The following is a 27,662-nucleotide window of genomic DNA, read 5'->3' as shown; positions in this document are numbered from 1 at the left end:
GGGAGGGTGGAAGGTTGGGGGGGGTCTAATTGTTTTTACTCAGCAGGCTGGTCAGACTCCGCTCTACGGCCTCGTCCAGCTCCTCCTCCAGCTCCTCCTTCTTGGACATGGCCAGCTTGGACTGGTAATCGCGCACTATCTGGTCTATGTAAGGGGCACTTTGTGTTCCGTGCAGCATCAGAGTCCATTCCTTCAGGACGCCACGCTGGGGCTCCTCCCCCTGGAAGCCCACCTCCAGGCGCCAGGTGCCCCGCGGGTCCTCGCCCCAGGTGTGGGTGGTCATGAAGGGCCACTTGTCGAAGCCCACCTTGGAGTCGTCGTCGCGGGGCCTCCGGCTGAGCAGGATGGACTTGGTGCCCATGGGCGAGCTCATGTTGATGTTGAGGTCGCCGCGGCGGCTGGCGTTGACCGTCACCACCGCCTGGACGTGCTCCAGGTAGCGCACGAAGTTGTCCTTGCCCTGGCAGGCGTCGGTGTTGATGGTCAGCACCAGCTTGTTGCCAGATTGGATTTTACTGGAGGAACGACAAGAATAAGATACGGAGTTAAAAGCAACGAGGAGCAAAAAAAGTAAAAGTGAAAGAAGTATTTTGAAGAAGGCTATAAATAGCTTGCGTGGCTTTGGGCCTCTCTGTCTGAGTGCCTCTCATGTCCGTCAGCCCCGCCCATCCTTTGAGTGCCTGGGCGAACGCAGCTCTTGACCCAGATCCCTCCCCCGCCTACACCCCCTCCCCCACCCTCACCCCCGCCCTTTTAGAAACATCCAACCCTGACAGAATTAGGACTCTTTTTCAACCTGCCCCCAGCGCCACACAATAGCACCGCTGATTGCCCTGACTCCTTTCATCACAGCGCCATTTACCTCCAGTGAAAGGCAATAACCATCCCCCACCCCCACCCACCCACCCACCACCACCACCCTCTATTTTCTCCGCTATATATGGGTGTCTCGTAAAAAAAAAAAAAAGCTGTCGCCCTCCGAGTTCCTCCGTGATACTTTTCTCCCCAAGAGCTTCACCAGGTTCCTTTGTTATGTTCAAAAAATCATTATGTGCAATTATATGTGGGAGTTACATCTGCAATTGAAAAAAAGGGGAAAAGAGCTATGTATGTGTGCTAGTGTATGTGTGCTAGTGTATGTGTATGTTAGGTTTTTTTTCCTTTATCTTAAGATGAGTAGTACGCGGGCATTAATAAGCTTTGCTTCTGCCTGAGTCTTTTTCAGTCAAATTGTGAATTTGTTTTTTTTTTTTCCCCTTCTGCTGTTTTGAAGTGTGTACAGGCTATGACTGAAATGAACTAAACTAAACTGAAGGTTCAGAGCCTCCGCCTTTCGATTGAGTCAAGACAGATCAGAAGAGGAGATTTTTGTTTTGATGCAATACGTGATTGTTCTGCATTTCCTGAACCAATTTACCGACTCTCTCGAGTGACACGTGACCCCTCCGGGGACCCATCCAGCGCTGTTCCAAATCACAGCTACGACGGTAATATAGTGTAATGACGGATGGATGCCTGACTCTACCAACCTACCTGCACACCCACCCATCATCCTGCCTACCCAATGACACGTCTGTCTACTCCGTCATTATCCTTTCATTGTTCTACAGACGACTCCCAGCGTGAAGTCGTGCCGCTGCCCGTCATGAATTCTTCCCGCTGGGTGACATTCTTCCCTCTCTCTCTGCAACAACGGCTTTTGTTCGGAACGCGCTGTGAGGGACGTCTGCTCTGCTTTGAGGGCCCGGAGAGGCAGCACTGCCGCACGTCTCTTCAGAAGGACGGGGAGGAAGAGTGCGGACGCGGCGGGGCGAGGGAGGCGGTCAAAGACCGCGAGGGGGCTTAATGGCTTTATTAAAGGCAGAGGAGGACGTGTGGAGGACGGCGGGGCGTCAGGTGTGCCGGCGGGGGCGGCGACGCTGAATGAGGGAGACGCTTCAGTCGACCAGATTGGAAAAATAATTACAAGAAAGCAGCCGTTCAGCAGGCTGTGAGTATTCCCAGGAAAACCGAGCGTTTAATCCCTTCCAGCCGGAACGCTTTCAGCTTTTTCACAACAAATAGCCCAAAGGAAAAAATTGCAGCTTTAATTAAAAATAAATCTCATTTCTGTCTCATTGGTGCCACTGGCGTGGTGGTAAAATGAATTCGCAGTGCAGGTAAAAAAAAAAAAAATAAGGCTCTATTCAGCCAGTGCACCGCCGCCACCATCTGATAATATGCCAGAGTAATTACAGCAGTCGGTCATCGGGGAGGACGAGGGATGCCTGCGACGTGTCTGGACTTTGGAGATTAAAAAAGAAAAAGTCTGTGTGCCGCGTTCCCCCAGGTAATGAGGAGTCCTCCGGCGGCTGCGCGAGCCTCCGCAAAAATCATAACAGCTGAAAAATCGGTGCTTTGGCAAACATCTCCGCATCTCCGTCTCCGTCTCTGTGGTTATTGCTAATTTTGCACTCCCCCCCCCCGCCCCCCCCCACCCTCCTGCTGACATATTATCATCAGAGGTGGGCGTTTTGTAATTATATATCTGCCACTGCTTCGGAAACAGTGAACTGAGGGGAAAATATGACACGGCGAGCAGCGGGGGGCCCTCGGGTGGCAAGAATCGAAAAACTAGCTGGTGGAAGCCGGCTGGAAAAAAAGAAACAGTTTGTGACATTGAGGAGAAACCGCCCACGCTGTTTATGTGGAATCCACCCCGGAAAAGAAAGGGACGTCTTTGCGATTGTCAAAGGATTCCTGTCTTTCCCTTTGTGTGGCAGCGCACTGCACACAGGTGGAGACAGTCAGACAGGCTCACTGCCTGGGGATATAATAGACAGATGGATGCTGGGAGAGATGATGAGATGAGATGAAGGGAAGGAGATAGAGTGATGCAAGGAAAGATAGCGCCTGATGTGGTCGGATGGAGGGTGGAGGGCGGGGAGGTAGTGACGGTGAGCAGATCTCAACTGCAGCAGCATCCGGGGAGTCTGGGGCTTCACTCAAGCACAAAGTCGGTTAGAAATTCAAAATTCGGTCCGCAACCATGTTCTTTTTTTTCCTTTTCTCTCTCTCTCTGTGTCGAAATGTATCCGCTAGACAGAAGACGTAATTCGATCGTATCTCCGTCAGCGCCGCAGACTGTAATGATTTTTTTTTTTCTCGCCGGGACGTGTCGAGCGGCGTGACAGGCGAACCGAGCCGCCGTCTCACTTTTTTTGTCATGACTGCAAATTGCCTCGCGACGCGACTTGTTAATATTCCGCGGCGCAGGACGGGCTGCATTAGGGGGGTTATTTTCGGCGAATGATCTGGAAGGAGACGGGGATAAAGAGGCTGAGGTCAGGGGCGGGCTGCTCCTTCAGCACCACGGACAGCGCCGGAGGTTCTCGCGACACCAGCTGCTGCTTTGCAGACGATATTTCCGAAACTCCCGGGGTTTATTCTGACCCCGTGTACACACTAAACAATATTTTAGCTCAATTGTGAGCATTTGGACATGCGGTTTGAATGCGGACTAGCTCACCTCTCCCCGGAACAGTCACCAGACGACCGTAGGGGCTGACGAATCGGGGCAGACAGGCACTCAGATGCGCGCCTATTGACATTTTCGAGCGGTCTGTTCATCCGACCTTTATGTTTTCCGAGCGTGGGCGGGAGGGAGCCGCAGAGCGGACGGAGATCTCAGAAAGAATACACCGCCCTGGTCTGGAAACGACGGTGTCAAGAGACAGACGCATTATCAATAATCAGCCGCCAGGTTATCGGTCTGTGCCACTCTGCATCTGCGGGATCATCAGGCAGACGGAGCAACTGCTCTAAATATTACAAGGGTTATGAAGTGGACACTCCCATCGCAGCTGTTTGATTGAATTAAGCCGTACTGGGATTGCCCAGTAATTAGATGAGTGTGTCTCTTGAGTTCAGCAGTGTTTTCCCCCACCGACGTCTTTGCCAGGGATGTTTTGATCTCGGCCCGCGCTGACGGAGCGACTCCGCAGAGACGTGACTCACTGGCTCTCCTGGATGGATCCGGCCACGCAGTGGAAGCGCTCCGGCACCGTCTTCCACTCCTTGGCCATCTTCACCATGCCGCCGGCGTCCAGGACGCCGTAGCCAAAGAGGTGGTTGAACTCCAGGCCCACGCCGTTCCTCCTCCACTGGTGGACCTCGTCGTGCAGCTGGTTCCTCTTGGAGGTCAGGACCGACAGGTGCTGCATGTCCCTCCACGTCAGGTTGGGGCTGGTGTTACGGCGACAAAGCGAGCAAGAAGAAGAAGAAGAAGAAGAAGGAGAAGAAGCGGGAGGGGCGGAGTTAATAAGAATTTACTTAACACTTAGCGCAGAGCTCCTGATTAAACACCATCCGTCATCCACACACCAGCGTGCAACGACTTTGTGCCAGATGGCTTGTCGTGTTTGTGTCTCCCGCCTGCCGCTGACTCACTGGCTGCCCGCCACCACCGCCGCACGCCTCAAGTGTGCTCGGGCAGTAAAAAAAAGGTCGCGCACTCGTCCTGACAGCCCCGCGGGGTGTTTACCGCCGGACAGGATGAGCAGCCGCCCCTCCCCCACACCCGACATCATTACTGTGTGTGCACAGCAAACAGTTCTTCTTCCCAGCCCGGCAGCACTCGGCGGGGTGACTTAATGGTGGCAGAATCTCCATTCAGAGGATGGAGCACTTTGAAGGCCCTCCTCTGGGAGCTGGAGGAAGGCTAAATCTTAGACTTAGATTTGTCACACTTGTTGATAAGGGATTTGGGTGGGTTTGCATGAAAGCGTGCGTTCTGAAATATTTAATCATCCGGGAGGAATAATCTGTTCTCAAATCAAAGGAAATCAAATATGCACCCACAGCACCAATAACAGATGGTGTTGACTTTGCTGCGACTGGAGCAGTACCGGCAGAACATTGTAGGTGTGTGGAAGCAGAGCACTCACTTGGCCTCCAGAGCCAACGCAAAGACCCCTGCTGCCTCTGGAGCCGCTGCGGAAGTTCCGGAGTGACGCAGAGTGCAGTTTCCGTACAGGTCCGTGGTGGCCTGGAGGGACGAAATCACAGGAGACACTCAGCAAGATTTCATTTCTCTCTTCAGTTCTGTTTCTCCAGGAGTGGTGATGTTGGGGCTGATTGTGTCACCCTCCAGGGTTAGAGTTCACCTCCAAACACCTGGCCCTGAAGCTGCCTTATTAACCTTTTTTCACACTTCCCTCAGGCTGTTCACCCACAAGCCACAGTTGGGTTTTTCCATGTCTACCTTCATCAAATGCTGCTGATCCTATCTCGCAGTTATTGGCCCTGCATTCGGCTCCTTTGTCTGCCGGCGAAATAAATAATAGCATCTCGGTTTAATTTTGTTCAGTGTGATGCGAGGGACAAAAGCAAAACAGGATATTGGAAGCTGCGGTTTCAACAGGCAGCCGCCGCGACCTCGAGCCGTCTTCGTAAAGAAGCACAAAGTCACGAGCGTCACACAAATGTGAACCAAAGGTGAGGTAAAGGCAGCTGACTGAGGAAGAGTCATGAGCCAAATATAATTAGATATTTCATGATAGAGATAGAGATAGAAAAGGACTGGAATCATAAAATATCTCCATAACTAAAATAAAAACTGACAGCTTTTTACATCAATAACTTTAGCATAATCCTCTCTTCCTCAAATACAATTCTTGAAAACTCGAAAAGTCAATGTTTAATTTGTCGAGACATATCTTTTTGGTGTTTGGACAAATCCCAGTGAATGAAATCCCTCTGATCTGTGTTCAACTCCGTCAAGAATTATGAAAAAAGTACGAACCAGAAGGCCCAGCGCCTGCCGACCGCCGTTGCGTAAACACACCGGGACCCAAAGTTTGCTTCGTATAAACAAACATTTTAGTAATTTAATTTGATGCTTCATTAGTAAAGCTAACAGACTGCCTGAAATTAGACGGGCGATCCCGGGGGATTTCGTGTCTCTGTCAACAGCCAAAGGTTTTGCATAATCGCGAGCGCAAACGCAGCGGCACGTTGCAGAGTTTCAGAGGAAGGTTGTTTATCTTGTCGCAACGCAGACGCTAATGTGCTTAAGCCGGCCATTTACGTCGCATTCAGGGAAATGTTGACGACTGGAGGGAGCGAGCAGCTGGTCAGGCTCCCTCCAGCGTGTTTAAGCGGTGAGTCAGCCGCTCCTTGTTTATTTTTTTATTGATCATTCAGTAGATAAACAGTTCAACGGCCCCAACGGCCACGCTCAGGCAAGCAGTCGGACCATTTTAGTGCTTCACGCAGGGCGAAAGCCGCCACTGCTTGTGGCAAAAGACAAAACTGACTCACCGGCCACTTTATTTAGGTCGAATGCTCAATCGCTTGCTAACACAAATAGCTAATTAGCCAACGACACGGCAGCAACTCAGTGCATCCAGGCACGCGGTGAAGGCGGCCTGCTGGAGTTCAATCTGAGCCCCAGAATGAGGAAGAAAAGAGGGTTGAAGTGACTTTTGAAGAAGCTCGCCTTGAGATTTCTCAAACTGCTGCTGATCTTCACCGCATCCGTCTATAGGATTCACAGAGAACGAAAGTCCCATAAGGGAAGAAATATCCATTGAGCGGCAGCTGCGCGGAGGAAAATCCCTCATTGTTGTCAAGGGTCAAAGGAAGTCAAGTAACTGGTTTGAAGAAGGTCCCCTGGGCACTCATGGTGGTGTCCATCAGAGGAACACAGTCCTGGAACTCACTGCCAGCTCATATCAGAAGCTGTCACAACTAGACCACCTTTAAAAAGACCCCTAAGCAGTGGTTAATAACAAATCAGATGAGTTGGATTAGAAAATTAGCATTCATGCTAACTCTGGCATATTTACATTGATGCTTTTGCTCACGTGTCAATTAATGTGATGATGCGACGATCTCCGGTCAAGGGCACCTCCAGCCAGGTGATCAGAAGCGCACAGTGGCACCACCTGAGCCTCCGTTAAAAGGCTGAGACCAGACGGCAATTACCACCAACAACGGCTTCTCCGGCCTGAACCCACCCCCACCCTGCCCGGATCTCATTCAGACCCCTGAACAAAAAAAGAGCCCAAGACGCTGCCGCCTGCTGCGCACGGCCAAAAGGAGCTCGTTCTAAAGTTCAACCAGCCGACGAGGACTCCTCTTTGAAAAGAGGAGCACAGTGCACTTGGCCCGTTGGCCTCAGCCTTTTTCACAGGGACGCTGGGAGCGGCGTGAAGGCAGACACACTCACAACGCCGGCCTCGGGGTTCCTCTTGCGGCCGTTGCTGAAGGTGGAGGCCAGGGTGGAGGAGCAGCTCTCGTCGTACAGCGCCGTGCGCCCGTCGTTGATGGCCGAGTTGATGGAGATGGTCCACATGCTGGAGGCGTAGCCGTCGCAGTTGCAGTCGTCGTAGCTGCCGCCGTCCCCCGACGCCCACACGTAGATGCTGCCTTTGCCCCCGCGGCCCTGCAGGAGACGGGCAGACAGGCGGACAAGGTAGGCAGTCAGACAGACAGAGGGAAAGAAAAGAAAATTGCACCTCAAATTGACCGACAGTCCAATCAACCACGTCTATTCGTCTTTTTTAACCTTTCACTCACATCCTGATTCATTTTGTTTTTTCTTAATTACTTTTCGCTCATTACGAGCCTTTGTGCGTCCGCACCGGCAGACGGGAGAAGAGAATGGACGGTTCGTCAACACAATCATTTCCGCAGAAAAAAGGGGGCATTCATGGAAAATACAGACAATCGCTTTACTAAATGGAGGTGACACAGAAATTGTTTTTTTTTTTTTCTCCATTTCTGTCCAGCATCAATTGTGCCGCGAACCGCTGCGGGTCCAGTCATCATGCTGTTCTTTCATTCCCAAACGTGAATCATCAGCGGTTCTGTTTGTTATCGTGGCGATGGTCGTATTTCGAGCTTTGCTCGCAAGGATCCCGCACGGGGCAAAAATAAAGAAAACCACTCCAAAATATTGACATTACAAGACAAGGAAGTTGATTTTCTGAGTCTCCGTTCAGAAGGAGAAGAGGATTTCTGATTCGTTCGCCATTCAGCGCTTTATGCTTTAAACAAGTGACTGGCTGCACGCAGAGAGCACCTGTTTCTACAAAAGGAGCCGGTCGATTCCCTCCGGAACAAAGGATCAAGAGGAGGAAGCGGTGCCGAGTCGTCTCCCCTCGCTGCTCCCTGTTTGTGTTGCCGAGGCAGGTCGGGGGAGAGAAGGAGCGCTTTCATCTGCCACGGCACGCCGCTCTCATTTACTTCCATCATCCGCTGACTGTCGACTGTTTAGCTTGTTGTCATTACAGGTGAATTTGCAGATGTCTTCACTTGCGGCCAGTCGTTCGAAAACGTGATGGGCTGCGGAAGGCCGCGTGATTGGTCGACAGATTTTTTTTTTTTTTTTTGCACTTTCGCTTCGGACGAGCCTGCACGTACCGCCTGTGCATTTTCACGAGGCTAACCACCATTGTGCCTTATTGCATTGTGGAACCTCCCCTAATCACATCCGGCTCTCTGTTGCAAGCTGAAGGCGGGTAAACACTACAGGATAATTCCTACTGATCAAAGTCAGACTCGACTGTCTGATGTTTGCAGACGACGTCACGTTGGATTTTCATGTTTCTCAGAGTGCGTTAAGGGTGATTTCGTCCAGTCCGACCCCCTCGCTCGGCCTCAGGAGGAGAGGCCGATAAGTAACAAACATGTTTAATATATGCCGGTAGAAATCCTGTAGTGTGCAAGGCGTTCCGAGATGAGCCCGGCACGCACAGTGTGTAATGTCCATAGGTGGAAAAAGAATTCACATTGTCTACTTAAAGTAAAAGTATGGATACTTGTGTTTAAATCTACTTAAGTAAAAAAAGTAAAGTAGCATTTTTTTGTCATTGATGAAGAACTGAATAGTGACCCCAAAGTCGAGGTTCTCCAAGATAATCTCCCTCTGAAATATGATATATGAACTACACAACAGCGTAGTTCAAATTGATCCACTTCGAGCAACAACAGCAACTATAATATTATAAGCAAATTACTTTTAACAGAATCTGTACCTTCATAACACTTTCAAACAAAAAGGACAAGCATGTTTTTCCAATGTAAGAAGTAGAAAGCATAGATTTTTGTAAAAGTAAAAAGTCAGGTACTTGAAAAATCTAAGTATTTTTTTTTACTTTGTTCCTCCCCACCTCTGGTGATGTCACATGTACCGGACAGCCAATGAAGATGCGAGATGAGTCAGCTGACTGACAGAAGAGGAAGTAAAAAGTAACATAAAACTCCACTCTCCACTACTGCTGCCCCGCTACCTTGTTGACGCCGTCGGCCATGGCCTGCAGCGTTAGCTCGCGCGGCCCGTCCACCGTCTTGCCGTCGTCGGTGGGGCCCCAGCTGGCGCTGTAGATGTCGATGACCTGAGGCATGTGGCTGATGGACGAGGCCTCGATGATGTCGGTCATGAAGGGCTGGTCCAGCATCCTGATTCCTGGAAGGGGATGGGGGGGGGACCGTTCACAAACCAGGCTGATTATTACAATCCAGGGCTTCAGGGTTTTTTTTTTAATAAGCTGCTTCTCATGCTGGACCACAGCGTTGTTAACAGACTCATAGCTGCCTTACGGTAAAACACAGTCTCTATATGATACTGTGACATTTCTCAAGAACGCATTTTCAAATGTAAGTTTATTTCTCAAATGTATTTATTTGGGTTGCAAACTTAAATTTTCGCTCCTTGTGTGTCATTTATTTGGGGTAAAACTTTTTTTTCACTGCTATAGCTAGAAGCTGTAAGGCGAGATGAGATATATTCCTGGCCCAGTAAGGCTGCCTCACTTCTTTTTTTTCTCCCCCCCTTTTTACCTCAGAGTGAATCCACCTCATCATACCTTTGATCCTTCCATCATGACCGTTATCAAAACAGTAATTTCCTCGAGCCGGCCGCGCCAGCCTCGTTGTTATTCCTCTCACAGGCCGAACCGAAACTGGAGCTCTAATATGACACACACACACTCTGACACACACACACACACACGCACCTGCCACCTTGGAGTTGTAGGCAACTCCCACACCGCAAATGTTGTTGTTGGCGGCCGCAGACACCTCTCCGGCGCAGCGGGTTCCGTGACTGGTGACAGGAAAGAAAGAGGCAGAGGATGTGTTTCTTTATCATTATTATTATTATTATTATTATTATTATTATTATTATTATTATTATTGTTATTGTTATTATTATTATTCTTAAGGTGTGGTGTGGTGAAGGGAAGGATTTGCATGAATTTGCATCAATCTGCAGAAACGTGGGAGTTGAGTTTGAAGATGCTAATCGCATTTCTGACGACTTTGTGCGACACCGCGATGAGGGAATCCACCACTGTAAAAGGCGTGGGATTCACTGCACCAATCCGCATTAACGTTATAATTTCTGTGACCTTAAGAAAGATGAGCAGGTTTTCTTTTTTTTCTTTTCTTTTTAAATCGAGACATTAATCCATCCTCGGTCTGATTGTGCGTTTGCACGTCGGCGTTTTTATTTTTTTCGTTGCGCGCCGCCGTGCGATGTGTATCTACTCCCCCGTCCCCTCCCCCCCCACTCTCCCGCAGGGACACTGCAGAGAGAGAGAGAGTCAACCCCTCTCTCCCAGCATGCTTTGCTACAGCCAGCCGCGGCTATTTATAACATCCAGCTGATTAGCCGTCGAGTTTGTGCCCGACAGTCAGCAACTGCTACACTGGCAAACCCAAACACTCCCTCATCACTCCCACACACACGCACGCACATGCACGCACACGCACACGCACACACACACACACACACGCACGTATGCAGCTGAGGCAGATGGAGACACAGAGCCGGAATAGGAGGGCGGAGGAGGTGCGGACAAAGGATGTGTTCCCTTTTTTTCTGTCTGTCTCTTGGACACGTGTTGCCGTGACAGTGGATCACCCGCTGCGAATCGGTGATGGGGCTCAGATAAGACGCTATCAGACAGAAAGACGCCGCCGCCACTGGCGACAGCCACGAGAGCGGTCCAGCCAGACCTCCCATTGGCTACGAGGCCCCTAAAGTGCGCACGTAATAACAGGCATCATGTTTCCCATCATGTTGTGCAGGACAATAGCCGGGTTGGCGCGGGCGGCCACCGTGCCTGATGTGCATAGAAAATCAATAGTGGCTCCAGGATGTGTAAACAGGCTTGTCGCTGGGTGGGTGAGCTTTTACCTGTTGAACCAGTCGTCTGTGTAGCGCGGAAATGGGTAGGGGTCGTTGCTGCTGAAGTCGTAGCTGGCGTCGGCGTTCTGAAAAGGAGCAAAACAGACGCGTTTCACGAACACAATAACGTCCCCGAAAACAACGGCGACTGGAAGGGTTCGGTTATTGTCACTGGGGGCCACGTCGTTCTTTACGTGGAGATAGGCCGGCTGCAAGGTGAACAGCACGCTGTTGTCTCTGCTTGGTGAAAGCAATTTCATCAATGGCAACAATAACAACAATAGCGAAGACAATTAGCAATTAGCATGCCAATGCAGCTAGTATAAGGCATTGTCAAATAGGAAGCCAACATAATGAGTTGTTACTTCTATGTAATAAGGTTTGACTACGACTAGCATTACTATTAATATTATATTTAAATGATCATAAAATAGTTTGCATGCTAACATGCTAGGCTATGCTGAAACACAGGTGGGTTTGAAACAGAACTAAGAGCTGTATACTGTGTAAAAGCGATACAAATACTCATTGAGTTTGCAATAAACAAGAGAAGAACAACAAGAAGAAGAGGAGGCGTTATCATTTAGTCTTCATTACAAAACCTACATTTGAAACACGGTTCTATCTTCCTTTGTCAGATGTTACACAATTAGCCTGCCTCATCAAATTATCTCTTAAAAAATAACCTCTTCTCATTCCTTTATTACTTTTATAGCAGTGACTAATCTGACTATCAGTGGGTTGCTGACATGAAACCAGGCCAGTTTCGTCCTTGCTTGAATCCACACGGTTGAAACAAACCAACCAGCCGCTGGCTGCGCCGCATCTCTGTCTCTTCCGACGAGAGCTCCAAAACAGGAACGGCTCTCAACCGAAAACATCCGCGAAGGAGAAAAAAAACAAATAAAACAAAACAGTTGTAAATCTGTTTTTGTAGAAGAAAAGAACAGAAGAAAAAAAACAAAAACCGGCTGAACATAAATGTAACTTGCAAATCTCTTTGCCCCGTGGCCTGTGCTAATGTGCAGTACCGGCGGGGGGGTTCGGCGCCGAGAACGTAACGGCCCCCGTCGCCGCCGTCAGAATCTAATTCCACACGGCCGGTAAAGTAAAAGGAGCAGAACAAACAGCAGCGGAAGGAGGAGACGCTGGAGACGCGTCTGCTGGGAGATGGCAGCGCTGTCAACATAATTATCAGAATGGCCGTGTCTGATGGAAACACACACACACACACACGCACGCGCACACGCAGAGGCAGGCAGGCAGCACGATGAACAGACACCCTTGAGATTGTCTGATGTGTTTTCTTTCCGTGCAGCAACACTGTGGAAGGTTATTCACACCATCTGCTCTGACCTCTCTTTCGCCTCTCCGACTTCTTTTCTTTCTTTTCTCCTCTGCTGTCTGCGCTCGATATTGACCGCCGACAGCGCCGGCAGGGGACACGTCTACTGGCCACTGACGACCGGAAAGATCATTGAACTGGATTTCAAGCAATTAATCCCTCAGTTTATCTTTTTTTTTTACGGTTAGGTCATACTGCGAACGCGTCATCTTAACCGTCAAACTTCCCACTTGTTGCACTGAAGGGTTTTCTGATGCTCTCTCGTTTGCTCGCACGTTTTTTGGGTTTTTTTGTTTTTCCCATTCTACATAGAAACCGGAGACAGGAAATCACTTTCCTGTTCCTCCAGCTCATATCTCGATCCATCAATCACACTCTGCGTCGGGTGTCTGCCGGCCAGTAATGGATTGGACCAGTCTGGGCCACCTCAACCTCTCCCCAGCGAACCTCCGTCGGGCTCATCACGATCTGAGTGAACCCTTGAGAGCCGCCACCGCCGCCGCCGCTGCCGCGGTCGAGGCCGAAGCCTCGTTGTCACAGTTAAATATTAAAGGTCTGACATGAATGCAGTGAATTGCCTCAACGAAGAGACCGTGGCAAAGACAGAAATTGCATTTGGTTCTTAAGGGAGCACACGCTACCGATTCTGAAATCACAACATCTTCTGGAATAGGTTTTTTGGAAACTGCAATCTGAATTCAAATTCAAATTCAAAAAAACTTTATTTGTCCCCAGAGGGCAATTAAAAGGCACATAGAGTGGCAGTGTTACACAGGGCAGGATTAGTGCAAAATTTGCAATTTGAATTTCGGTTCCCTTTGTGACATCAAATCGGGTTGATTTTCAGAATTTTTTTCAGTGCGACAGCCTCAAAATATTCGGCACTGCTTGCATTGTGTAACACGTTGAGCAACTTCCGCCTCCTCTCCCAAATTTCATGCTGTGTATGGATTTCTACAGAGAGTGGGACAAAATGCAAAATAACAAATACTTGGTCTTGGTCTGCACATAAACTGTCTGAGACAACAACAACCCATCGGCTGACGTCGCAGCTGCTGAAGCTAAGCAAAGACAATTTGAGCGTTGCGACTGTCGCGTGGAAGTAAATGGACTAATTATGTCACTTTGCAAAATGGTCGTGCAGCTGTAGAAAACGCGTCAACGGGTTGAGAGCGACAGTTCAGGTTCTGTGCATAAATGCGCCGTAAAAAAAAATAGAAAAAAAAAAAAATAGGAGGCGTCACAAAGACTCGACTCACACTCCTCCTCACATGGTATCGAGACACATCTCAGAAGCCGTCCGTCATGACAGGGCTTCACCCTGACACACACGCACAGAGTCCTTGGTTATCTCCATCATTCCAAAGCGTTTCATCCTCTTTGTGCAGGTGATAGCGAACAACGGGAGGGAGGGAGATGGCTGGCGGTGTGGCTCTGCAAAACACCATGACGACTGCAACAAAGCCAGATGCAAGTGTGCGTCCGGGCCGAAAGGGACCGACACGTGTCGTTTCTAATGGGAAATGTTAACCTTCTATGTGGAAAATTCTGATTCAAATTAGTAATTGAGCTAACGCTGCCGCGTGACGGGCAGATTTCTGATGTTGTCGGAGCAGCGATGTGCAGCTCGTGACAAAAGTCCATCTTTTTCTTCTTTCACAAGCTTCAGAAAATGTGTGCTAAAAGTAGAAGGCCTGGGAAATCACCCACTTGTGACATCACCGAGGGCACTGACGCATCACTTGTAAGTTTTTCCACGCTGGTGATGCCTTTTCCACCAGGTAAGACCTGTTTTTATTCACAGTGCAATGAACGAGGTATAATTTTAGCAAAAAAGCTAAAAAGAGATTTTCGCAGGAAGCTGGGTTTTTCTACAAAAAAGTCAGAGATCTGAAAATAGGTAGAAATTGGTCCTTTTAAAAGCCTTTGGGTTTTATTTAAAAAGCAGCATGACTCATGTTCTAAGAATCAAATGAAAAGGATTTATACTTTTCCTTTTCTTGGATCCCCGATTATGACATAACACACGAAACTGGGCTGCCCTGCCAAATTCGGCCTGCTGCATTTTCTGCTCGAGCGCAGCAGCACCTCTCGTCCTTTAGTCGTTTCTCTCTCGCTTTTATCAGCATTCCGGCGACGGAGGGAGCGTCACATTATGCAGCGCCAACTTCCCTGGCATTATCTCCGCCTTGACAGATCGGCCTGCCATTGTGCCCGAGCGGCGCAGTTGTGCATTAACATTAAACAGCTTGGCCGGCCAGCTGCCTGTCTCCGCGTCCTCCAGCGATGCGAAAGGGGACGCGGTGAGCCGCCGCGCTGACTGCGGATGTGGCCGTCGCGGCTGAAGGCCCAAGTTTCAGGTGAGAAACGCTGGTGCGAAAATCCAAAACACGCAGAGGTACTCACATAGTTGGATGCCAGGTCCGGGTGCAGGTAGTCGATGCCTGAAATGGGATGTGAACATAATTCAGGAGGGTTCAAATTAAGCAGTAGCGCACATTAGCATTCAGCACGTAGCCTATTAAGCTCCAAAAGCCTGCGATTACTCGACCAACTTGCAAAATGTTGAGCAAACGTCTGACTGAGGAAATTTGAAGGATCAAAATGCATTCATTCATCCATCTTCTATACCCGCTTATTCCTATTCAGGGTCACGGGGGTCTGCTGGAGCCTCTCCCAGCTGTCTTAGGGCAAAGGCAGGGTGACACCCTGGACAAGTTGCCAGTTCATCGCAGGGCCACATAGAGACAAACAACCATTCACACTCACATGCACACCTACGGACAATTTAGAGTGTTCAATTGACCTCACATGCATGTTTTTGGACTGTGGGAGGAAGCAGGAGAACCCGGAAGGAACCCACGCAGACACAGGGAGAACATGTGTCTGCGTGGGACAGAAAGGTCCCAGGTCCGGGCCCCGGAATCGAACCCACGACCTTCTTGCTGTGAGGCGGCAGCGCTAACCACCGCGCCACCGTGTCGCCCAAGGATCAAAATATTTGGAAATATTCTTCAATGCTTTGTGGGTGACACAAAAGGTTTATCTCGTGATTCATCTAATTCTTTTCTAATTATATTTTAGTGTGAGCTGTCAATTCAGTGTGGCGATTGGACTGGGATCAGCTAGTCAGATAGCCATGCGTAAAAAAATGACAAATCCTGGGTCGTTCCACATAAACTGTCTTTGGAGTACCTGAAGCAAACCAAAGACAACTTGAGTTTCGCAACCGTCATGTTGAAGTAAATTGAATAATTATGTCACTTTGCAAAATGGAAGAGCAGCTGGTGAAAACGTATCCGCGCCTGTGAGCAACGCTTCGGGCTTCATTTGGCACTTGAGTAAAAATGGAATTTAGATGGAAATTACAAGACTCAAAATATCACGGAAATAACATACACATTCTTCAAAGTAACCTTCCCACTGCAGTAAAAAAAAAAAAAAAGAAAAAAAAAAAGAAAGGCCTACAGCTCATCCCAGCGTGAATAATTTATTCCTCTATCGTGTGTTCAGGGGTGTGAAAACACAGCGCTCACCGTCGTCCATGATGGCGATGACGACTCCTCTGCCCGTGTAGCCCAGCTGCCAGGCCTCAGCCACGTTCAGGTCCAGCCCTGGGGTCCCGTCTGCCTGACCCGTGTTTATCTGCTCGGTCACAAAACACGGGACGACGTCACCTCTGAGTCAAAATCGCCCGTTAGAGATAAAAAAAAAAAAACAAGTCGACGGGGACGGAGCGGTTGTGCAAATGGGGGAGGGTTTTTGGAAGGGAAGATTTGAGGACGCTAAATGTCAGCGACACACAAGCTCCTCCCACTGGCGAGGAAAAGTCACGGTCGCCACTCTGGGCGAACAAGCGGGGAGGAAAAACCGGGTGACGCAAAAGCGTCAACGGGCTAATTAGAGACTGAAGAATGCTGCCGACGCACGGCGCCGCTGCGACTGGGGAACCTGGTCGAGTTGCTGAGTAATTAAGGTCGGAGGAATGTGGTGCCGTTGTGGAAAGGTCAGTCCCTGGCGTGCAGACAGCTGCTCGGCTGATTACTCACCAGGTACCACTGCTTGGTGAACAGGGGGTCGCTCATGTTGACCTCGATGTCATTGAGATTCCTGTAGCCGCGCTTCTGGCGGCCGAAACCCTCCTGATCGGAGACGTTCTTCACCTGCGGAGCAAAAGCGAAGAGAAAGCACGCGGTCAGGGCCGACGCCGAGGGAGGGATCGGACCGACGGGATCCAAACAGAAGCCAGTCCTGATGAGTGAGGCTGCAGCTGCTGGCCATAAATTTTACAAACTGGACCTTTAAACCACCACGATGGGATCATAAGTAATGTTGTTGTTGTTGTTGTTGTTGTTGTTGTTGTTGTTGTTCTTGCTTTTCTCCCTGCAAAAGGCCATGTTAGTTACGCTCTCACAACTGGGCCCTGTGTCCCTTTGAATCATCAGCGACACTCCCGAGTGAGTCAGATCACCAGCAAGAACTGCCGCCATAACACTTGTCAGGCAAAATAACATAGGAGGGAGTGCGTAAGTGACAGGGATGGATGTCACGGCTAAAACTCGAGGAGGGTTTTTCATCACGGGGTGGCTGGCGAAAAAAATTACGAGGCATCTTTTCCTGCAGGCGCACCGAGAAAATTACAGAAAATGACCGGACCTGGTATCCCATTGGTCCCTTTCGATATGAGGACACTCGATCTTGAAATCCGTTTCACAAAGGTTGTATCATTTTCTGTCTCTTTTCATCTGTTTTTTTTTTTGTTTGTTTTTTGAAGGTGCTTTTACAATTTCTCCCTTATCCTTCAGTCTCTCTTCTGTCTAATTAGCCAGCTCGCTAGCTTGAGGGAGCAAAAACGATTCAGTAAAGAGATGCGGGAAATCTTGACAGTCATGTCACAGCTACAGATTAATCTGAACCTTGAAGGTGTGTTTTCAGTTTGATTTGTCCTTTATTCTCTAGTCTCTCTTCTGTCCAGTTAGCTAGCTAGCTAGCAGTAGGGACGATTCAGCGAAGAGACGAGGGAAATCTCGACTGTCATATCACAGCTACAGATTAAGCTGAACCTTATATGTCTCCCTGTCATCTTAAAACACCCTTTTTCACACTACAGCAATCTCACTTTCTTGTTAGTTTTTCAACACACTGATGGCAGACTTTTTCTTTCTGTCTTTTTTTTTTTCTTTTTTTTTTTAAAGAGGCTCTCTGTTTATCCCTTTTGGCAAATTCACTCTAGAGCCGGAGGCATTGTCCGGTGTGTTTACCATCACAGATAAGCGAGCAGAGCAAGCACTTAAGATAGCCATTTGAAACGGCCCAACCCCATTCATCCGCATCTTTCTTTTATGGCACACTCTAGGCAATCACAAAGCACACACGCTGTATATCAGCACGTCAACAGGCTGTTGAAATGCAAACTACTCCTTTAAAAAAAAAAAAAGAAGAAGAAGAAGAAGAAGAAGAAAGAAAAGACACCCACACAAGCGACATTTTCGGCTTTCTGTGACGACTTCAGTGCCAAATCGTCTCGTCGTTAAATTCAGGACAGGAGGCTGCCGGGAATTCTCTTCACGATCCCTGCAGCTTTTTTTCATGCTGCCAACCCACCGCCGTGAGTTGGCAGGAGGGCTGGTATTTCCCCGGCGAGACGGCGGGTCACGCTGCCCGGTGCCCACTCACAAGTCACAAAGACAGGAAGCACGCACCGCCGCATCACCGCTCACAACGCTCCAGTTCACTTCGAATCAGAACGCGGCGCCACCAGCATCTCATCACCGCTCCGTCCTGGCTTTCCCCAGGGCACGAATCTTTCGGCGTGGCAGGCTGCTGCTCGGAATCCAGTCGTAATATTAATGTCACAGCTATCTATCTATCGGAAACCTTGTTTAAAGATGCCGAATTTCAGCCTTGCACCTTTATTGATTCCAAAATTAGAAGATAGATTTTCTAAAAAAAAAATGCTATGGTTTAGCAGTGTGTTTTGAGCCTCCAACGCCCAGCGTAGTCTTACCCTGGTTCTCCCGCAGCTGCACCTGATTTTAGCCACTCAGCTCTGATTGGCTCCCTTTCCAGAGTCAGAGTGTGATTCGGCACTGCTGTTAATCACCGAGTACAGCAGGGCCAGGCCTTTTTGCACGATTGAAAACGTTGTCCCTGCTACACGAGTTATTGTCCATGTCGCGCAGCAGTCATTAACTGGAGCAAGTTCACAATGGAGGAAAATGTGAAGAAGTGCACTCCTCACACCATGACGGCGATAAATGCGCTCCGAATGAGCGCCGGGGCCACAATGAATCATCTGATGTTCATTTAGTGCACTGCATTTCGTCAAATGAGTGCATGCAGACGGCGGCTGAGAAGCAGAATGTGGGTCACAAAGTGTGGAAGGAAACCGTCAAACATCTTTTTGCTGAGTAATTTTTTTTTTGTGTGTGTGTGTGTGTGTGTGTGTGTGTGTGTGTTCTAAGACTCTGTGGAGCTCATATCAAGAGAAAAAGGACAAGGAATCCCAGAAGAAGGAGGGCCGGGGGAGGAAAACATGATGGCTGAGTCGGAAGTGGGTCACCGCTAATAGAGCACATAAAGAACCGGACCACCGGTACATTTAGTCCTGCCGCTCAAAGAAAAAAAAAAATCTTCCTCGATCTAACAAAAGTGTAAAGAATCATTGAAAAAAAAAAAAAAAAGAAGACGAGTCCTGAGCAATTTGAAACACTCTTCACCTTCTAAGCCGAGCCTGTTTTGCCATCAATGAACGTCCTGCTGGAACCGAGGGGCGTAGAACTGAGATATGGCGGCGAGCAGCGGCCGAGACCCTTCAGCGTGAAAAACAGGCTGCCATTAAACCGGACCAGCTGACCCCCATCCATTCCAGGGCACCGCAGGAATCAATAACCGGCGCGTTGCATATGAGCACGTCAAGCGTCTGATTAAAACCCCCGGCATCTGGAACAAAGACCCGGCCGTGTCCTTGCTGTCTCATCTCCATTAGCCGCATTAGCTCGGCGAGGTGGCCGCCGTTTATTTTTTCATTAGCACCTCTATCAAACTGCAATTAGACGGCCCGGTTGACTGTCTGCAGCAGGACCTCCAGGTTGTTTTCGTTTGTTCGTTTTGCTGAGCCAGCGCTCAGCAGAAAGAAAGAAAGAAAAAAAAAGTGTTTGTTTGTCTCCATCTTCACGAAGCTCTCGACTCAAGAAAAAAATTAGTATATAAAAAAAGCCCCATCAGGGATATTGATTTTTTAACAACCAGTTTTCAAGTGTTTATAAGTGCATAGTGTGTGAAAAAGATCTGCAAGTGCCTCTTCAGACAATGACATTCCGTCTCTGCAAGATGAGAGAGCAAGCGTTAAGGCATCAGCTGAACAGCATCGCCCTCCTTAATTATATCACTCCCACCCCACCCCACCCCCCCCCCCCCCCCCCACACACACACACACACACACCCACACAATCAAATGTGAAGTCGACGCCGTCTGCGGCTGCTCTTTTGCTGCTGGATACGATAATTGTATCATCGCCGCGCTCCACTACAATAAATTCAATATAACTGCCCATTATATTGACATCATGCTTAATTGTGAAACAGCCTGTCTGTTTTATGAAGTCGTGGGCATGAGTCATTTTTTATTTTTATTTTTTTTGCAATCCCCCGTCGTGCTTTTCCTCTCACCGCAGGTCTTGCCGCCGATTACGGCAGCAGCGGCAGCTCGATCGTTACTGGGCTCCGGCGCGGAACTGCGCTCCCGTTACGAGGTGCACTTGCTCTTACCTACGGTGTGCAACCTGCTGCTTACTATCGGTTGATCCTATTCCATGGGCAGCGGTTGTAACTGGCGGTTAGGTCTGAGCTCCTGCTGCCTTCCTTCCGTTTCCGACCAGTCCGTCAGTGAGAAAATATAGCAACCGGCCTGCTTTGACATGTTCAAAGTCACCTCGACCCCGATACTTCCTTTTGGACTTTTTTTTTTGGACTTGCTTTTGCTGCCATGTGATTTGTTAAATAGATATTCCTCGCGTTAAAAAAAAAGCAATTGCACATTCTATCTAAGACAGTCACCCAAGGAGATAATAATAATAAAATCGCATGAGCTCTTTTCAGATGTACAAATGACAGCTGGTTTAAATATAGATTCTTGGGAAGGTCTCAGCCTGGTGCAACATTCACAGAGTTGTCTCTATTTCCGGGACGTTTCTTTGCTAGCACCTGAAGGCTGTTCGAGCAAACAGAAAGACTTCTCGTCCTTTCGGGCTCAAAGCATCGTCAGGCGCTGCGGCGAAGCCTCCGTGCGGTGGTGTCCTTGCGCGGGGCGGGCGCATCAGATATTCAGGACTTTCCTCGCCCTCAGCCGCAGCCCCCCCCCCCATGGGACTCCTTTCACAGTCGGCGCTGATGCTTTTCTAGCGGCTTTGGAGCGCAAACCTTTTTCCTTCGTGCGGCGTACCAATGGAGGCGCCACATATCACCCCGACGCCACTATCAGGTGAGGCGGCCAACGTAGATGTGGAGCCCTGACAAGGTTTGCCTTTTCTCCCCTTACGGCTTGGCAGTGGAATCACTGGTCATCCTTTTACTCCTCTACACTCAGTTCAGAGCTGCCGTCAGTGTTGACTGAACAAAAACAATCATGCGCCCTCTCTTTTGTTTGGACAGGCCTTGTTAACACCCTTTATTCCATTAACAACAGCGTATTTCTGCTGTACTGCACAATTAAAGGCGGATTCATTCTCACGATCTCGGCGTCATTGCATTGTGCGTTTGTCAATACTCCCTTCGTCGCTTGCGGCTTTCACTTCACAACCGCCCTGTCTGACTCGCATAGTGTTTTGTTCCCCCCCCCCTTTCCCCCGTCTTGCATAACAACTGCTTTGATGTTAACAGACCAGGTGCATCCAGTTCACGTTAACCCACGAGGAGACGACGCTGCCTTTCAACAAGCTCTCGAAAACCCAAGAAAAGCGACAATAAGCAACACGAGCTCTAAAAGCTTAGCATCATCAGGACACCCTAGGGAGGGTTTTTCTATATGTTGACGATGCAATTGTGCAATTGTGTGGGGGGTTGTGCAACGATGCTGTGTTCAACATAAATGCAAGGTTTTTCCGACAACGGTCATCGAGGTCACGTGAAGTCAGCGGCGATCCTCCAAAAAGTCCCCACAGCGGCGTCCACTCACCCTGGCGTCTTTCTGAAGCCGCTGTCTGCCGCGTGCGCTGCGCTTACTCCGCCTCTTTGAAGTGTCCTGAGGATAGAAGTGAAACAGCCCCTCTCCGAAGGGAAGCTGCAGAGAAAGAAAGAAAGAAAGAAAGAAAGAAAGAAAGAAAGAAAGAGAGGGACAAAGAAAGAAGGGCAAAGTGAATCAGGAGCCGGGGAGATAAGGGGTGGACGGCACGGAGGCAAGAATGGAAATGCCAGACGGAATGAGAAAGAAACACAATAGATAATAATGATTGAATGGACGGTGGCTCGTGCTGCAGGTGGGGACAATGGCCGTCGTCTCCACGCTCTGCTTTTCGCTGAGGGTGTTTGTGAAGACGGCCGCTGTGATGAATCGGGAGGGCAGACAGATGAGATGCATCAACCCCGATGGCCCCCCCCCTCCCCCCGCCCTAAACCCCACCACCGTTTGGAGATTAAAGACGCTCCTCTTACGCCTCAGTAGCAGTCAAGGTTCGGCTCGGTCCGCAGAATAAACAACTCTCGGACGCGCCTGTCAGTTCCAGTGTGCAAATGAAATTCTCAGAGACTGTCATTTTTATTCAGAGATTATTCTTATCTCTCGGAGCTGTGCGTTATTCTGTTGTGTTTGTGGTGGGAAATGAAGGGGAGGGGAAACACAAACAGGCTGCACCGTATTGCTTCACACCAGCCGTGTGCTGATTTGAGGCTTTAAGGTTTTATTTTGGACCCCACCCCCCCAACCCCCAACCCCACCCCTCACCCGCCGCCCACCACCTTCCGAGCACGTTGGTCTCCGTCTTCTTAATCAGGATGGAAGACAATTCGTAAGACGCATACATTGTTTAACAGCGCATATCCCCATTTGGACGAATATAGCAGCTGATTACATAACCTGGGAGGCAAGGAGGCAGAAGATGGGGGGGGAGGGGATGGGGGAAAGAGGGGGAGGGGCCGGGGGAAGGAGGAAGGTGGGGGAGCCCACGGTTTCCCTCTCGCAGAGGATAATGAGCAGCTAGCAAAAAAAAAAAAAATTGAGCTTTTGATGAGTTACAGATTGAACTGGCGAGAATTGTGTGTGTGTGTGCGAGTGTGTGTGTGTGTGTGTGTGTGTGTGTGTGTGTGTGTGTGAGAGAGAGATGAAGAGAATCCTCATTCGGAGGCACCTCTCTGCTGCTGCTGCCGCTGCTGCTGCTACGCCTCACTAGCCGAGGCTTCAGCCCATTTCACCCTCACGTTTCCCGTTGACGTGTGACAGCACGCGCGCTCGTGCACGCTCGTGCACGCACACGCAATGAGCAATGCGTGGGAATCGTGTTCCGGCGGCGCTACACCACAAATGTCTCGATAACACCCTTTGACCTTTTGACCACGTCGCCGGGCGCACGGAGGCGAAGAGCCAAACGCCGCGTCTCAGTCCCGCAGGTCACGACCGGCGCCGCCACTCGCTCAACTAACAGGGTTGAGTCGTCGAGTCGGCAATTCAGCCGGAGAACTCCACCAGAAATAGAAGCTGTGTGTGTGTTTTATCCGGCGCCACTTCACGCTCCTCCATCTGGTGTCATTGTACACTTTGAGTGTCTGCGTCTGAGAGAGACTTCAGCCGGCAGCAGAATTACAGAGGAGGTGCTGCTGCACAGGAAACCTGCCTGGGACTGTTATTGTTAGTTTCGGGGGGTGTGGGGGGGGGTTAGTAGAAATGACGTAATCAGTTGAAGGGAAAATGTATCGAAGTCGGACCAAAAAATAAAAAACCATGCAAAGTCTCGCGGGATTTTGGGGGCACTGAACGCAGCGGGTTATACAGTTCAGATTGTGACGGTGAGAGATGCTTTTTTTTTTTTAATGGGTAAAAAAAAAAAAAACAACAACAGACAAATATTTTTGAATAAGCGGAGTAATTCGAGTTGCGTCTCCTTTCGCAAACCGAGGCGGCGATCAGGTGGAGTTGTGACCGGCATGCCGCGTCCGGGCGTCCCCCACCCCGAGCCCTCCTTCCTTACCTTCCGGGCACTCTGGAACCCATGTTGTGTTGCAAGTTGGTGCGCCTCGTCCTGCTGCGCGTCCTCGCGCAACTGCACGAGAAGATGGTCCGTCAGGACTCCGCGCGCAGCCCGCGGAGCGAGCAGCACCGCGCACAGCATCGCTATGAATCCCGCCGCTGTCCCACGTCGGGAAGATCCGTACATCGTGTCCGGCTGGTTGGTGGTCGGTCCGCCCGCCCGCCCGTCGATCTGCGAGGGATGGTTGTGGGTGGGTTGGAAGAAAAAGAAAGGAAGGAAGAAAAGAAAAAAAAATGATAAGCCGTGCGGGATGTGCTCCTCGCTGGAGATGGGCAGGAGGAGGTTGAAGAGGAGGAGGAGGAGGAGGAGGAGGAGGAGGAGCGGAGCCTCAATTCTTTATCGGACGCATCTCCTCGTCCTCAGCCGCTCTGAACCGGTGGAAGTTGGATTTTCGCCGAGGTGTCGCTCAAGTGTGGCGCTCAGATGCTGCGCGGAGGCAAAAAAAAAAAAAAAAAAAAAAAGCTGCATCCTCAGCTTTCTGTCTCTCCTCCTCCTCCTCCTCCTCCTCCTCCTCTCCTCATCCGTAATTCATTTACCTCGCTCGCTCGGATACTTTCCGCGCGTGACGTCGTACCAATGGGGCACGAGCGGGTGTGTCCCGCCGTTTCCCCGACGAGCGGCGGGAGTCACTTTCAGCACCTTGGAGAATTCCTCCGCGTCCTCGCCGCAGTTCAGTGAGATTTTGCTGCCAGCGTGATGCTGCATGAGGATTTATTTCGCCAGAAAATAATACATCAGAATTATGACAAACACACACACACACACACACACACACACACACACACACGCAAGCATGGCCTTTTTGTTCGTTGGTTCCACCTATATCCGTTTTTAGTTGTTTATTTCTCAACCAGAACTTAACGAAAGAATAATGACACTAATATTATTATTATTGTTATTATTAGGGACTGAGGAAGACCAGTTCGAAACGAACTGCGAAAGACCCTATTGTATTTGCTTCGTTTCTTTTTATTTGCTTTCCGCCCCATTTTGACCCCCTTCCCATATGTTAAAAGTCTTGGAAACTTCTGTGCAGGTCAGACCTGCTAAAAAATTTATTAACTTGAAGGACATTTTCAAATCGGCTCAATAGAGCCACCTACATAAGCCAAAACACAAAGACTGTGTCATGAGTTGACAGTGGACTATTGGACATGTTTAAAATTTTCCACAACAAGATAAAATCTGTGAAGGTTCGTAGTCATCCAGGTCATTGTAGCACTCAAAGTTTAAGTTGAGGCAACTGCACTGATTAATCAACTTCATCTTCAAGTATAAGAAGATAACATTCCTGACGGTCCAGTCGTCTTAACTGGACTGTCAGGTCAAGAAAACGTCACAATTGACGCATTATGCAAACGCATATCTATTTCCAAAATCAAATGTACAGATAGCCAATGTGTTGGAAGCGGGTGGATTTAATTTAAAGTTTATTAGACATACAGTTATTTCATTTTTTTTCTCATTAAAATGTGACAATTCTGAATGTTTCTTTAGGATCTTCAGAAGAGGCGTTTAGCGATCCACCCCAATGTTCCTCCAGCACCTACCGGCGTTGGTAACAACTCTCTATGATATGGAGCTCTTGGGTCTGAAATAAAGAAATATATATAGAATTGTAGGCCGCGTCCTTCATAGGATGAAATGTTTAGGGGTTCAAAATAGCGCAAAAAAAATAACATAATAATAATGAGGTTAAACGGAGGATGCGTCCTTGGAAGGATGCGCCCTTCGTAGGATGGGTCCTTCGGAGGATGCGTCCTTCGTACGATGGGTCCTTCATAGGATGCATCCTTCGAAGGGTGCGTCCTTCATAGGATGCATCCTTTGGAATCCACGACCTTCATAGGATGAAATGTTTAGGGATTCAAAATAGCGCAAAAAAAAGAACAGAATAATAATGAGGCGAAACGGAGGATAACAAAGGAATGATACATCCTACAAAGGCAGATGGTCCTTCGGTCAAATGTTTCAATTTCCTCTTCAATTGCTGAAAATTTGGGCCAGTTTCTACCGCCATGCAAAATTTGGTGAGCTTTTGGAGCATGTTCAGAGGGCCAAATTAGCGCTCAATAAAGACTGAATAATATTAAGAAGAAACGGAGGCCGTGTCCTTCGGAGGATGAGTCCTTCATAGGCTGTCTCCTTCACAGGATGTGTCGTTCGTAGGATGGGTCATTCAAAGGATGCGTCATTCGTAGGATGGGTCCTTCGTAGGCCGGGTCCTTAGGTCAGAAGTTGCAATTTTCTCTTCATTTGATGAAAATTTTCAGTTTCTACCGCCTAGGCTAATGCTGCTTGCAGCTTTCATTTGAATGTATTTTTTAATCTCTACTATGGTTTCCCAGTAGCTGTTTCTCAATGTTCGTCACATCCAGCATCTCTACCATACCCGTGGTGATCCCATCTTCGCCCTCGACTGCACAAGTCACCTCTTCACCTCTTCAGGTGACAGCAGCTAATCTCACATCACCACCCCTGCACAGGATTCCAATGCCCAAAACTGAATCCTCCTTGTCTCAGAACCCAGGATGGGAGTTGGGCCTGCTGGCTGCAATTCCCCATTAGCCAGTTAAAGCCGGAGGGTGTTCAGCAGCCTGGTGGAGATCTTTAAAGACTCCACCAGAGAAATGAGTAGGAGAGAACCATCTGCAGGCAGATCAAGGTGAAGGCATGTCCCAAGATTGTGAAGTAGCCATATAACAGATTGTTTTTTTGATCCAACTATTATTTGTCCAAAGACGAGATGATGTTACAGCACTAGAGAAGCAAAGCCTGTTGTCAATGAAAATCCATTATTTGGGACTGAGCCTCAGCAAAGGCCTGCTCTCATCAGAGCAGGTCTTCTTCTTATTCTTCCGCCGCCCTTTTCCGCTCAAATTTGACCCCCTTACCATACAAAATATGTTTTGTGTAACAGCCCTCCAAAGTCAATGCACTTTGAAAATTGACCAAAAATCCCGCCGCAAAAATTAAATTATTCGTCTTGTCAAGCTCTACGTCGTGTATGTTCTAATTTTTTGATACGACGAACAGGAAGTGACATATTTCAAGTTAAAATTGCCAAAATTCGACAGATGTCGGCGGGCATGGGGGGCCTCGGCAGAGGTCGGGGGTCATCAGCATGGGACGGCAGAGGTCGGAGGCTCAGTCCCGCAAACGCTGCTTGCAGCTTTAATCATTATTATTATTATTATTAATATTATTATTATTATTATTATTATTAATAATAATAATAATAATAATAATAATAAGACAAAGAATAATGAGAAAGAATAATAGTTAATGATAAAAGAGAGAAAGTATCAGATAATGTATTTTACCGTATTTAGCGCTTAGTTTACAACCTTCCAAAGACGTTTAGCTTCAGCTTCCTGCTAAAACTTGGACTTTGTTGCACCTTCCACGTGTCTGGAAGGCGACGTAAACAAGGTAGCTGCGTAAAGACAGTGCCTACACCTGTCTGAGGTTGCTGTCATTAAACTGGGAAAGGTATTTGTGATTACCACCTGGTGTGCGCTAGCTAGCATTCTAGGCTAGCGTGTGGTAGCCAACACAGGATCCTTAGCTGTGTAGCCACAGCCAGCTCGGATCCACGACAACACACCAATGGATTTAGGGGAGTTGTTACAATGAATCACTGCCTTTTCATTTCTAGATATCTGTGCTATAGCACATATGCTCACAAGCATCAAGTACAGGAAGTAAAGGATTTCTGGGGAGTTCACTGAAACCGCTTTCAGCAAACACTCCTGAATTGAATTTTGCACTTTGGGGTCAGGAAGATTTGACACACTTTACAACTCAGCGACGACTAGCCTGACCTGCTGTGTGTGATTTCTTCACCCTCTGGATTAACAGGTTGTTAGCAAGAAACGGCTGCTCATTAAAAGACTACCGT

The 27,662-nt window shown here is 48.8% G+C and overlaps 1 protein-coding gene across 1 annotated transcript; it reads right to left on the bottom strand.

Moving 5' to 3' along the window:
- Position 1: 1 nt before the first annotated feature.
- On the bottom strand, positions 2-24,278 carry pcsk2 (proprotein convertase subtilisin/kexin type 2). The gene is made up of 12 exons (XM_076038370.1): positions 23,702-24,278; positions 21,697-21,801; positions 16,571-16,684; positions 16,058-16,166; positions 14,928-14,965; positions 11,186-11,262; positions 10,002-10,090; positions 9,276-9,451; positions 7,211-7,426; positions 4,926-5,026; positions 3,997-4,224; positions 2-515 (listed from the first exon to the last, which is right to left on the bottom strand). The coding sequence occupies exons 1-12, from the start codon at positions 23,885-23,887 to the stop codon at positions 26-28; spliced, it is 1,929 nt and encodes a 642-aa protein (XP_075894485.1). The 5' UTR covers positions 23,888-24,278; the 3' UTR covers positions 2-25.
- Between the last annotated feature and the right edge of the window lie 3,384 nt (positions 24,279-27,662).

The sequence above is a fragment of the Nelusetta ayraudi genome, unplaced genomic scaffold, assembly GCF_046127955.1.
Source record: "Nelusetta ayraudi isolate G7.1 ecotype Tasmania unplaced genomic scaffold, CSIRO-AGI_Nayr_v1 ptg000056l, whole genome shotgun sequence".
Lineage (NCBI taxonomy): Eukaryota > Metazoa > Chordata > Actinopteri > Tetraodontiformes > Monacanthidae > Nelusetta > Nelusetta ayraudi.
Note: the sequence above shows the minus strand (reverse complement) of the source record. Positions and strands in the feature narration are given on the sequence as shown.

Excerpts from the sequence above, each read along its gene's own strand:
- pcsk2 (XM_076038370.1), bottom strand. The coding sequence starts at position 23,887 with ATGTACGGATCTTCCCGACGTGGGACAGCGGCGGGATTCATAGCGATG. Across the intron at positions 9,452-10,001 it reads CTACAACTCCAAGGTGGCAG|GAATCAGGATGCTGGACCAG; the intron begins GTGCGTGTGTGT and ends ATCCCCTTCCAG. Across the intron at positions 516-3,996 it reads GGATCCATCCAGGAGAGCCA|TAAAATCCAATCTGGCAACA; the intron begins GTGAGTCACGTC and ends TCGTTCCTCCAG.